Source organism: Myotis daubentonii, chromosome 6 (assembly GCF_963259705.1).
Source record: "Myotis daubentonii chromosome 6, mMyoDau2.1, whole genome shotgun sequence".
NCBI lineage: Eukaryota > Metazoa > Chordata > Mammalia > Chiroptera > Vespertilionidae > Myotis > Myotis daubentonii.
Window position 1 is genome coordinate 71,666,959 of NC_081845.1, and position 13,478 is coordinate 71,680,436.

The 13,478-nt window shown below is 44.4% G+C and overlaps 2 protein-coding genes across 3 annotated transcripts; both read right to left on the minus strand.

The window, feature by feature from the left end:
• Positions 1–4,204: 4,204 nt before the first annotated feature.
• PTP4A1 (protein tyrosine phosphatase 4A1) lies at positions 4,205–9,085 on the minus strand. Of its 2 annotated transcripts, none has more exons than XM_059701293.1 (5): positions 8,946–9,085; positions 7,438–7,530; positions 6,995–7,125; positions 6,312–6,386; positions 4,205–5,586 (listed from the first exon to the last, which is right to left on the minus strand). In XM_059701293.1, the coding sequence occupies exons 1-5, from the start codon at positions 9,048–9,050 to the stop codon at positions 5,460–5,462; spliced, it is 531 nt and encodes a 176-aa protein (XP_059557276.1). In that variant the 5' UTR covers positions 9,051–9,085; the 3' UTR covers positions 4,205–5,459. The 2 variants fall into 2 exon arrangements, with proteins under 2 accessions (XP_059557276.1, XP_059557274.1); XM_059701291.1 differs by having other exon boundaries at positions 4,205–5,590.
• Positions 8,945–13,009, minus strand: LOC132237183 (uncharacterized). Its single transcript, XM_059701294.1, has 2 exons — positions 12,876–13,009; positions 8,945–9,490 (listed from the first exon to the last, which is right to left on the minus strand). Exons 1-2 carry the CDS (start codon positions 12,912–12,914, stop codon positions 9,395–9,397), a joined length of 135 nt encoding a protein of 44 aa, XP_059557277.1. The 5' UTR covers positions 12,915–13,009; the 3' UTR covers positions 8,945–9,394.
• Positions 13,010–13,478: the final 469 nt, after the last annotated feature.

The window sequence follows — 13,478 nt, forward strand, 5'->3', positions numbered from 1 at the left end:
GCAATATATATCAAATTATAGAATTACTATTAATTCTTTCATTCAAAACTTAATGCATACAATTGGCTTACTTCATTGAAGTCAAATATATATTTTCCTGTCTGGCTGGTGTGGCTCAGTGGTTAAGCATCAACCTTAGACCAGGTGGTCACAATTCAATTCCTGGTCAAGGCACATGCCTGCCTGGGTTTTGGGCTCAATCCCCAGTAGGAAGTGTGTAGGAGGCAGCCAATCAATGATCCTCATCACCTATGTTTCTTTTTCCCCTTCTCCCTTTCTCTCTGAAATTAATTAAAAAAAATATCTATCTATCTATAGCTATATCTCTATCTATCTATCTATCTATCTATCTATCTATCTATCTATCTATCTATCTACCTAAAGTAGAGGCCCAGTGCACGAATTCATGCACCAATAGGGTCCCTCGGCCTGGCCTGCAAGATCGGGCCAAAACTGGCTCTCTGACATCCCCCAAGGGGTCCTGGATTGCGAGAGGGTGCAGGCCAGGCCGAGGGACCCACCTGATGCATGATCTGGGCCAGGGAGGGACGCAGGAGGTTGGCCAGCCAAGGAAGGACTGAGGGAGGGCTCCAGGGCATGTTTGGCCCATCTCGCTCAGTCCTGATGGGCCCAACCCCAGCAGCAAGCTCACCTACAGGTTGGAGCATCTGCCCCCTGGTGGTCAGTGCACATCATAGCAAGTGGTTGAGCAGCCTTAGCATATCATTAGCATATTATGCTTTGATTGGTTGAATGGCCTACTGGACAACCAGACACTTAGCATATTAGGCTTTTATTATATAGGATACACACACACACATACACACACACACATTTTAAAAATACATTTTCCTTAGCTTTTCTTCCAATATTCTGCTTAGGTTAGTTACCCCACCATAATAAAGAAATATTGTTAGATCCTTTTAAATCAGTCATTAATTTTCATTCAGGTATAAGGAAGCATACACACACACACACACACACATTTATTCAAGGAATCAGGGAATGTATAGTATAAACATGTATAGCAAACATGACTTTGTGTATTTTTTCAAAACTAAAAACTTCATTGTCTATATGTAAAGAAATGTTGCTACTTATGCTCCCACTTCACTTTGAAATTATACTGCCGGAAACTTGAATAGAAAACATTCTCTTAATTATGAAAAGGAGTGGGGTACTACTCACTGGTGACCAAAATCTGGAGACCATCTTTCATATTTAAAATTACATTTAAAACAAAACCCAGAAAATGAGATTCTGTAGCCAACTTTCGGGACCAAAATACCCTTTTGAAGTGGTCTGGCTGGAAGGGGATGTGATCAGATGTGATTGCATGCCCAGGCTGTGTGAAGTTGTGGGAATAAAAAAGCACTCTTAGGAAAAGCGACTATTGGGGGGAATAAATGAAGGCTGCAGTGTGCTGCAAAATGGCCAATGGCATTTGTAAGTTTTTCTTTGAACTAAGATTGCATTTTTCTTGTTTTGCTTTAGTAATCACATTACTTACATGTCAGCAACATGTCAACTACTCACTATTTATATCATCCTAATGAGGGAAATTGTCCAAAACCAAGTAACCAAATTTTAAAACACCATCTAATAACTTCCTATATACAAGGTCTCAACTCATAGTTCTTTCTTATTAGGTACTAGTGACTGGTGTAAGGATTTGTGCACATTGAAAGGAATTAATTAGAAGATGGCCGGCAGGACAGGACTGGGTGAGAGGGGTCAAACTCACCCTGGAGCCAACCTCCTGCAGTCCCTCCCCCGAGAGCCACAGCTGGGGTGGTGTTGTGGCTCAAAGGGCATCTGTGGAGTGAGCAGGGTCCCTCCGGCGGGTGGGGTCCTTTGGCCTGGCTTATGGAAATTGGGCCAAAACCGATTATGACATCCCTCGAGGAGTCCAGGAGTGCGAGAGGGCACTCTGCAAAATTGCTGTCCTACAGGGCGTGGAAGGCAAACGCAAGTGTGCAGTAAACCAGATTTGGGGCCAACAATGCCCCAGCAACAACATAACCCACAGCTGAAGGTGGAATCATGTGGCCCTGCGAGGAATCGGGGCTCCCTCCTCTCTGGTTTCAGGGTGTGTCACCTGAGAACCTCTGCTGCCAAGTCATTGCAGCTCGGCAGCTCCTGTGTTGAGCGTCTGCCCCGTTGGTCATAGTGCATCATAGCAACCAATTGGACACTTAGCACATTAGCCTTTATATATATATACTAGAGGCCAGGTTCACAAAAATTTGTGCACTGGGGGGGGGGGGGGGGGGTCCCTCAGCTCGGCCTGTGCCCTCTCGCAGTCTGGGACCCCTTGGGAGATAACGACCTGCTGGCTTAGGCCTGCTCCCGGGTGGCAGAGGGCAGGCCCAATCCCTAGGTGCAGCCCCTGGTTGGGCTCAGAGCAGGGCCGATTGGGGAATTGAGGCGCCGCCCTCTGTCATGCACAGAGCAGGGCGGATCTGGAGGTTGTGATGCCAGCCTCAGTCATGCTCAGGGTAGGGCCGATTGGGGGGTTGGGGCACTGCCCCATCACACTCAAGGCAGGGTCGATGGGGAGGTTGCGGCGCCACCCCGTCACACACAGAGCAGGGCCCATCAGGGGGTTGGGGAGCTCCCCCGTCACGCACAGAGCAGGGCGGATCAGGGGGTTGGGGCGCCACCCTCTATCACCCACAGAGCAGGGCCGATCAGGGGGTTGGGGCACCACCACTCTCACACTCAGGGCAGGGCCGATGGGGAGGTTATGGCTCTACCCCGTCATACGCAGAGCAGGGCCCATGGGGTGGGGGGGTTGGGGCGCCGCACCCTGTCACACACAGAGCAGGGCCGATCAGGAGGTTGGGGCGCCGCACCCTGTCACACACAGAGCCGCAGGGCTATCAGGGGGTTGGGGAGCTCCCCCCTATCAGGCACAGAGCAGGGCTGATCAGGGGGTTGGGGTGCCTTCCCCTGTCAGGAACAGAGCAGGGCCGATAGGGAGGTTGTGGCCCCGCCCCGTCACACACAGAGCCACAGGGCGATCAGGGGGTTTGGACGCTGCCTCCCGTCATGCTGATCCCGGTGCCGGGAGACCTCGAGGCTCGGCTGATCCCGGTGCTAGGAGGCATATTACCCTTTTACTATATAGAAGAGGCCTGGTGCATGGGTGGGGCCGGCTGGTTTGCCCTGAAGGGTGTCCTGGATCAGGGTGGGGGTCCTCACTGGGGTGCCTGGCCAGTCTGGGTGAGGGGCTGAGGGCTGTTTTCAGGCTGGGACTGAAGCTCCCAACTGCTCCTCTTTTTCTTTTTATTCTGAGCCAGCTTTAGCTCTGAGGCTCCAGCTCTTAGGCCTCGGCTCCTGAAAGCAGGTATCTGGTTTGTTTTGGTTCTACAATCGAAACTCTGTATCAACTCCAGGTCTGAGATCCCGGCTAGCTGAAAGCTGATTTCTGGGGTTTTGTTTAGCTTCTATTTTTGTAACTATGTTTCAAACTGCCAGCTCAGAGGCCGGCAAGGCAGGCGGGGAATGTTCCAAGGTCCCCTCTTATCCTTTTACCCTGCTGTAAGTTTCAAGAATGGAGTATGTTAAGTGCTGAACTGTCCTGAACAGATGGAAGCAAATCTTTAAAACACAAATACTGTTTTTCACTCAAATTTCAGTCTTTTATTTGGTTGTAACTGTTGTTTTAAAAAAGAAACAGACAAGGACCTTTTAATATGACCTATGTACGCTTGTTTCAGATTACTGAAAAGAAATATTTATCAAGCCCTCTTGTGCCAAACACTTGTTTAAATTAAAAACCTATAGCTATATAATTAATTTATGAGAAAATTGAAGCTCAGAAGTTGACCCTAACCAGTTATTTGGTGGAACTGAACTTCAAATCAAGGACTTCCCCTTCTATATATACTGTTTCTCCTCAGTACAGAATAGTACGTAATGGTTCAAAACTATCTAAATCTCTAAAAAGCAGTTTAGTCTATGGCCATACCACCCTGAACGCGCCCGATCTCGTCTCATAAAAAGCAGTTTAAAATGAAAAGCACTTTTAATAAATAATTGTCATGACCCTAAGAAATTGTCTATAAGGAGCTTACTAAAATGACAACTTCATTTAATCATTCATGAAAAAAAAAACTACTTCAAATGGTGCTAGTTACTAAGTGAAACCAATTCAGTCTTAACATGTTCTAAAGTTAATTTTAAGCAAAAACAATGTCAGTGATGATAAATGCATCTCATTTATTAGATGTTTAAGCTCTCGCACTGAATTTTTACAAGCTGGTGAACACTGACAAATTATTTCTCCCACAGAACTATAACCACACATTCCCAAACAGTATAAATATATGGTTGAACTAACATCAATACATATCACCATTTTATCAATTACATAATAAAACAAATAATCAAGTATCCAAATATTAAGTTACACAGCTCAAAAGGCATATAAAATATTAGATGTCTGCTCAATTCATTAGCAGAAACCCACTTCTTTTTTTTTTTTGCAAGAGGGTTGGAAGGAAAAAAAAATCACACTTCAAACAAAAATAAGTTGGTAAACTTCAGAATGTATGAAAAAAATACAAGAATTCAGAATTTTTATGATTAAGAATCGTTTTAGCTACAATAAAGCATGTCTACCTTTAAAAAAATATTTACCAAAGAGCATATTCTACATGTTCCACACAAGACAAAGGCAACATTTTACTAAAAATACTTAATAGCCCCCTCTCATTCTTTTCTCAGGCCCTCCCTATAGGTTGCACATTAAGTGCAAACGTTAAAATTAACTGTAAGGCTTTTTGTCTGGAGACATTAAAGACATGTGCTTCTATACAATGCAGATTTTCAAAATGGAGGCTTTCCATAACAGCACAAAATGAGATTTATAGAAAGACATTAAATAATAACAGACTTTGTATAAAAATCAAAAAAGTTGAGCAAACCTGATGTATACTTGTATGAATGTGGGAGATGTAAACATAAAGTGAGCAGGCAAATAACCATATAGACCCTACTTTCTATGTTTGAAATGACTGAAGGGATAAACCACATAAGGTCCAGAGTGTTCATAGTTCCTGGGATTTTAGTTCTGTATGAAACTAAAATATACAAGTATTGTGCTGGGTATTTTGGCACCTAATCTTTCTAAATCTTTTATATTTCAGTGAGATTCTGACATGGGAATAGATTTAAAGACATAACTCAATACTGCATGATTTCAGGAAAAGTAAATTGGTACAAATGATAAGCAGATTTTAAATGCTGAACAGTAAGAATCTTTTGCTGTGTCAAAATAGGTTGATCATAAACCAAACACAGAGGTTGCAATTCCATCAAGCTTGGGGCCTGGTAAAACTGATTTTCAACCCTCTTTTGGAAGCTTCATTAGACTTATTCACCAAGCCAACATGTTGGCTAATACATATGACAAATTAGGTCCTATCTCAAGTTCCACTTTCAAGGCAATGGCATCAGGCACCCGTTTTATTGAATGCAACAGTTGTTTCTATGACCACTGGACTCTTTGAAGCGCAGCCGCATTTTAGGACGATACTTCTCCAAATATAGAAGTTGCTTGCTGTTAAAAGCTCCACGCCGCTTTCTGAAAGGAAAAAACAAAACATGTAAGTAATTAAAGCAAAGATTCACTGTGCTATAGGCAGTTATGACCACTCTTTTGGTACCCGGTGGCACGAAATTTGTGCACTGGGGTGTGTATGTGTGTGCGTGTGTCCCCCTCAGCCCAGCCTGCACCCTCTCCAATCTGGGACCCGTTGGGGGATGTTCAACTGCCGGTTTAGGCCCAATCCCACAGGGATCGGCAATCAGACATCCCTCTCACAATCCGGGACTGCTGGCTCCCAACCGTTCACCTGCCTGATTGCCCTTAACCCCTTCTGCCTGCCAGCCCGATCACCCCCTAACCACTCCCCTGCCAGCCTGATTAACGCCTAACTGCTCCCCTGCCAGCCCGATTGCCCCCAACTGCCCTCCCCTGCAGGCCTGGTCACCCCCAACTGCTCCACCCTTGCTGGCCATCTTGTGACCACACGGGGGTGGCCATCTTGTGGGGAGGGTGTGATGGTCAATTTGCTATTACCTCTTTATTATATAGGATTACTACACTGTGACCTAATGCAGAAATATGGATAGGCATACATGTGTAAATGGAATGCAAAAAAGAGAAAAGAGCTTTACTTCTAGGTTTTAATACTATCTTAAAAATGGTCAGATCAGCTGCTAGAAAAAATTTGCTTTCACAGTAATATAAAATTAAACTCACTCCCATACAATGAAAAAGTAAAAAAAAATATATTACTTACTGTCTTATGAACTGTACTGCATCTTCATATTTCATTCCACCTTCGATTAATGCTAGGGCAACAAGCACCGGAGCTCTGGTAAGGCAAGAATTTTGATAAATCATTTTCACAAAACCAAGCCCTGAATAATTCAATATTCTAAACATTCCCTAATACAATACTATTATTTATTACACTTCCTATATAAGCAATACATGTAGTAAATGTTGACTTACGTTAAAAAATTAATTAAGTACCAGTATTTTCATATCAAACCTAGATTTTATCTAGAATCAAAAATAAACTATGCCCTTAACTATTATAAAGCCTAGAAGTTAAAGCTTGTATTATTGGAAAAGAATCTTGAAAATATTTAGGGGAGTGCACAGGTGTTGATAACTGCAGACAATTTTTTCCCTAAATTCCAAGCACTGAAAAATATTTACCACTTATACCATGGATATAACCTAGCACACATGATTAATTGTATAAGTGATTATGCACACAGAGCCAAGTGTAAATTGTAGCTATAGCATTTGTTAGTTCCAGCTGTACTAAAGTACTACTTTTTAATTTAGTTCAGTAAGTAATTTAACAAAGCAAATTGATTCACAAAGTGATTACTGAGTTTTTATTGGAGTCAGCATCAAGTTTTACTAAAAATAAGACCAATACCATTAACTGGATTTGAGAAATTCTCTTACCTTCCAAGGCCTGCAACACAATGTACAGCAATACAACAACCAGGTTCTTCACGAAACTTAATTTTTACAAGACTTAACCAATCATCAACAATCTGGTTGGACGGTGGTGCACCATCATCGAAAGGCCAATCCTAAGTCAAAAACAGAAACATTTTAGATTTTTAATATAATACCACTAATAATTCTAAATTTAACTCATTTTCAAATGCATCTTGACATATTTAAACTTGTTTTATGATACTCCAATGTCAATGAAATGTAAATGCCAAATCTTTATAAAAATCTTTTAATGCTTCAAACCCTTGCTTAGCTTCACCTTTATTTTGAAATTAAGATACAGCACAATTTTGTGACAATTTAAAAAATTAAGCTTAAGTCAATGATTTATTTCAATAAACTTTTATAGCACAGTATCATAAAGACAGGAATTATCAAATACTTACAAGAACTTGGATGCCTTCTTTCTCCACCAGAGTAGTGTCATAAGTTGCTTCACATACTCTTACTATTGTGGTAACGCCATACTTCTTAAGTTCCTGGATAAAACACATAAAAAAAATACTCAGTAGCCTTTATACCATGTCACTATTGTCACCATTTGCCATTTTGAGTATCTCTCCAATAGGTATTGAAGGTTACCAAAAAATCATGAAATGAATGGCATAACCTATGTATATTTAATAGGGAAGTGAGATCTTGTTTTAAAAATGACAATACTAAAATAGCATAAAAGGATAAGGGAATGTTAAACATTACATTTTTTAATAAATTAAAAGTTAAAAAAAAAATATTCCCAGCCCTAGCCAGGTTGGCTCAGTTGATACAGTGTCAGCCCAAGGACCGAAGTGTTCCAGGTTCAATGTACCTGGGTTGCAAGAGGCTTGATCCCCTGCCCTGGCTGGGTGTGTGGGAGGCAACCAATTGATGTGTCATCTCTCTCACATTGATGTTTCTGTCTCTCCCACTCCCTTCCACTCTTTAAAAAAATAAAATAAAATAATCAATGGAAAAATATCCTCTGGTGAAGATTAACTAACAACAAAAAAATCCCAGGCCCTGCATATAGTGAAGTTTTGTTTATAGTTATGGTGACCTACTGGTTAGTTGGAGATGAAGCACTAATGAAAGAGAATTAGAAGTGATTCAGAAATAAAAGTAAACAGAACCAAAGGAATAACTTGACTTAACTCCTTAAATTACATGTGCAGTACAGTATGTAATTTAGAGCCTTAAAAGTACGTATATTCAGAGACTCAAACCCCATATCACTTAAAACTATAGGCTTCAAGAATCATACTGCATTTACTAAAATCTTAACTCTTCTTTTTTAAAAAATTATATATATATTGCTTGACATCAAAACTATTCTATGATCTGCAAGGCCTATTGTTTCTGAGCATCTGCACATATTTGTAAAATACATATGCGTCCAAATACATCATTCAGCATTACATTCCTTCCTTATAGTCAAAAGAGGCAGAGAGCGAGGCAGTTTTGGTGACAGCAACCACTAGGAAGCAGAATTAGTTAACTGAAAATTGGATTGTACATATCAAATGGGGTCCAAGATATACATTAATTTTGGCTTATGGTATTAGCCATTACACAAAGCTGATATATAAACAATCCATGTAAATGGTAACCCACCTCCTACAAATTTCATATAAGCAAGAGCCATACTATTAACACTGTCCACATAAATCTAAAGTAAGCAAACTTCGAGGCATGAAGAACTAGATGTTAACTTATAAATCTAAAGCAACTCAAGTACATGTTCGTGAAATGTGTAACAATTTACCTTTAACTTAAAGACAACACTGATACTTTATTTCTGGGACTGGGAACTGTAGGCATTTATCTCAGAATTTTCCAAAATATTCTGTTATACAAAAAGCTCCACTATCAATCTGTAAACAGTTCAAGAAAATTTATAAAAAGTATCAAACCTTACCTCTATGAATTTGTTTAAGGTCGCATTGGTTGGATTGTGTGTAATAAGAAATCTCATGTTCTTGTATGTGACTTCCACAGGAGCTGGGCGGTTCATTCGAGCCATGATAATTTAGTTAAAAAACACTCAATAAAGTTATGAAAGAATTTAAAAATTGAATACAGAAATGATGCAAAGAAACTGAGTCTACTTCAATATACTCCACTTGAAATTCTCAGTGCTTTGAGTGAAGTTGGGAGTAATGGGAAATGAAATGAACCTCCTAACAAGAAGCAGCAATTCTTCAATCCAGTAATACTGAGGCAATAGAAAGGAAGTGCACTGAGGTTTACCCCATCCAGGTCAGAACTCTTGTAAAATGCTCTGCAGTTTTCAATTCAACACCTCTGTGTCCAGGTTAACCACTCATATGGGGGCTTCTTGGTGGAGTAGTAATGAATTTCTACAGTTCACTTGTCTGCATAGAGGTCGTGCTGTGCCTGGCAATAATCTCCACTGCCCTTCAGAAACTCCATAAATGTGTGACCAAGAACACCACAGAACTGCTGTTTAAAAAAGAAAGGGAGAGAGAAAGAGAAAGTTATTTTCCAATTCAAAAGGAACTTGTTATTCTATTAAAGTACTAAGTACACAATGATCTTTTCAAATTTGGGTCCAAGCTACCTTTTTAACTTCTCCTTGAACTACAAAAATAATACAAGAATTACAGGTTTAATCAATATGCATAAAACAAGCGTTCACAAATAAGATTATTTAAGTTGAAATTAATGATCTAAAACACTCCTCCCTCAAAGAATACCACTACCATATCTGGACAATGTCCCTTTTAATAGTTAGTTGGTTGTTTTACATTGTTACACAAAATATATGTACAACCTTCTATATTGATTTTTTCAACTAATAAAGTGTTTTTTACATATAAAGTTTATGAAAACTTTGAAGCTGTTAGTCTTCCCATAATTTACTTACTTTTCTAAAGACAACCAATATATTGTTAAAAACAAACAAAAAACTGGTTCTCGAAAATGATTACATATAAATTATGTCATTTGATCCTTAATGACCAATTAATTTATCATTTTCTTTTAAAGATTTTCCTCATTTTAAGTCTCTGGAAGTTAACAAAGTTGTTATGTGAAGTATTATAAAAATGTATGTTTATAAATGAAAACAAAAAAACAATTCCTATTTATAACTATAAAAGATAATTTCAATAATATTCTTGTATTTTAAGACCAAAATTTCATTCATCCAGCTTAAAACCAAATCTAATTCAAAAGAGTAGAGAAGTGGTAGGTAGTGAAAATTACTCTGCACTTCTTTCAGAGGTCTCAAAACCAAGGTAACTACTACCACCAATACAAACATTTATATTTTTCCCCAAGTTCCCCGTCAAGAACTAAATCAGTTTTCTGTTGCTATAAAACATTAAACGAATATACACAAGTTATTCTCAGAATATGTACACAAAAAGCATCAATGTCAAATGTTATCTCCTCCCAAGTAGTCTTGTTCATAAGCAATTTGCTTACTTAGAATAAGAAAAGGAATATTATTAGCATGTTAACAAGAGCACAAAGTGCCAGCCAGCCACTGCTCCAAAAAGGTTATATTTATTCTCATGGGTCTATTGCCAAATAAAATAAAATTTTGTAACAAAAGTTTCCATTAATTTTCTACATTTAAATTTAAATATAAGCATTTAAAAGTCTTAAAATTAAACTATGTGCTCCTATTTTCACTTACATCTTTAAATAGACTCCCATGTTAGTCACAGTTTCTAGAAAAACTTAGCTGAAATTCGAATAACCCACACAGAAATCTAGCAGATCACAGAAAATATCCAGTCAGAAACCAAGGTCATTTTTCTGCCAAAACAAAGGTCTTCCTGTAAGATAATTTTTATTATTCCAAATTTGCTCAAATGAGCCCTTGGAGGTTGTTACTTCACTTGCTAGCTGGGTTAAAAAATTAGTGACTCTACTAATTTTTTACCATTAAGGACTCTACTCTTATAGTAACCTGGAAATAATTCCAAGTCTAACCTCACCTCAAATCCTAAATATAACTTTCCTTGAATTAAAAAAAAACCACATGTATTCTTGCAAGTTTCTGATGACATACCCTAAATTAAAGAAGCCACTTGTAAAGCTGTTAAAGGCAATGAGGCTTCTCAGTATTCTGATTTCCAGGTAATATTCTTTTGCAATTGTAAGCCAATTTGTAAGCAGTTTTATCAGCAAGAGAAAACAATATAGAATTAATTCACTTAGTGAATGTGTTATTTTTTTTTTGAGTGGAGCCAGCCAGCGGCTGGAGGTTGGGGGGTGGAAAGCACCTACCAGACCAGCAGGCCCCACTGACACCTATCACCTTTCCTTTCTTCCCTAGGCACCCGCGCCCCTCCCCAGCTTCCTCCCCAGAGGAAACGCGTTCTCTAACAGGCAGCTCAGAAGCACCAGCGAATGTCTCCTCTCATTCACGAGCTGCATATAAAACGGGGGGAAAGGGCAATTTCAGAAGCTTACGTCAGATCAGATCGCAGAGTCCAGGCAGTTAACCTGTGTGACAGCTTCACCTCGCTGGGGCCTGTCCACCATCTTATACCTTAGGTAATGCATCTAGAATAAAGCACGTCTGCCATGCCGCCGAGTCTCGGGAAAGACCTAGCTTTCTGGTTTTCCAACTCACTCACTACCATCAAGCAGAAAACTCATATAAAAAAGTTACAGGAAGCACTGCCGCAGGATCTGGCTCCCACGCAGGCCCACTGGTGGCACATAACTGAGTGCGTACCCTCGGCATGAGCGAAAGAGGCTTCCGCGGCCCCGAGCCCACCGGGAGCAACTCACGCCGAGGGATTCCAGGAGCAGCCCCCGGGGAGGGCGCCCGCCAGGGCCACGCCAGGACCGGCAGGGAGCGCGCGCGCCGGGGCCCGGCCGGGGACGCCCCGGCAAGTTTCCCAGGCCATTGCCCGACCTGCCCAGAAGGACAAGACGCAGCTTGCTCCCTCCATTCCGGAGCCCGAAGCGGGCGCAGATCCGGAACAGCTCCAATTGCCAGGTGGAGCCGGGGAGAGCGAGAGCGAGAGAGCGAGTGGGGCGGGGAGTCGGCGCCCTCACCTGTCGTTCCGCTCCAGGCCCCCGAGGGCCGCCCGGCGCACACGGGGCCCGCCCGCGGTGCCCCCTCTCCGCGCCGCAATCACGGGTTCGCGCGGCGCCCCCAGTCAGGCGCGGACGCCGAGGCCATTTTGTGCGGAGGCGCCGGTCCCGGCCGCGGAGCACGAAGGTGGCTGCACCGGGCTCCTGTCCCGCGCCGGCCCCCCCGGGAGCTCCGGGCCGAGGCCGTTGGCAGCCCTGCCTACCCCCACGCCGGGCCGGGTCTGGTGGCGAGCCCGCCGCCGCCGCGCCCTGCCCGTATCCGGCTCCGCAGTGACACGAGCAGCCCGCGCCCCACCCCGGGCCACGTCTCCCGCGCCCCGGGTGGGCCGCGCTCACTCGGCCAAACAAAGGGGCCTCGGGACGCCGCGGGGCCCGGCCCGGGCGCGCCAGGCGACAGGGCCAAGGGCGGAGGCGGCGGTCACAAAGCGGCTTTTGTGGCGCCCCGCCCGGCCCGCGGCGGCGGCGGCCTGAACCGCCCGCGCCCGCCCGCAGCGCAGGCCCGGCCCCACCGAGCGCGCCGCCCCGGGCTCGGAACGACGAGGAAGCCGTGCCTTCCGCCGCCAACCGCCCCGCTCCACCGCAGTCCCCGCAGCCGGCCACCACCACCGGCCGGTCGTAGCCCGGCTCCCTCCCACCCGGGACACATGGAAAGGCGGGCCCGGGCGGCGGGGAGCGGACGCCGGGCTCTGAAACAAAGGCGACGGCGGGGCCGGGGGGGAGCCGGTCGTGGCGTCCCGGCCCGAGAGGCGGCGGTGCGACGGATACTCACAGGAATATGTTTACTCATTGAAGATTGTGGCCTAATCATACAGCCGGTCCCGAGGCGGCGGCGACCCAGACGGCGGCGGTGGAGACGGCTGCAGGGCAGGGGGAGGCAGTGGTCGCGGCGGGGCGGCGGCGGCAGTGCAGACGGCGGCGGGGGCACCACGCTACCATGCAGTGAACCGCTCCGGGAGAGCGCGCAGCCGAGCCGGTCCGCAGTCCACGGGGCCAATACGCGCGCCGAGGCTCCCGTGCGTCACAAACCCTCCCTTTTATAGCCGGCGCGACGTGCGGGGCCCGGGCCGCCAATCACGGCCGGGGGCCCGAGCGCGGGGGCGGAGGTCCGCCCCCTGCCGACGTCACGGCGCGGTGGCTGCCGCCGGCGTGAACCGGTTGATGAATGGCGAGGCGCCCCTGGGCGCGGGAGGGAAGGAGGGAGGGGGCCGTAGTAGGACTCCGGGGGGTGGGCCAGCTCGGGGGCGGGGAGGGATGGGAGCCGGCGCAGCTTCCGATCTCTGGATCGGGCAGGGGAGGGGGGGGGTGGGGGGTGGTGATCGCGCCGCCAACCCTGGTTCCTGCGAAAACCACCGAGGGCGGCACACGTTGCACG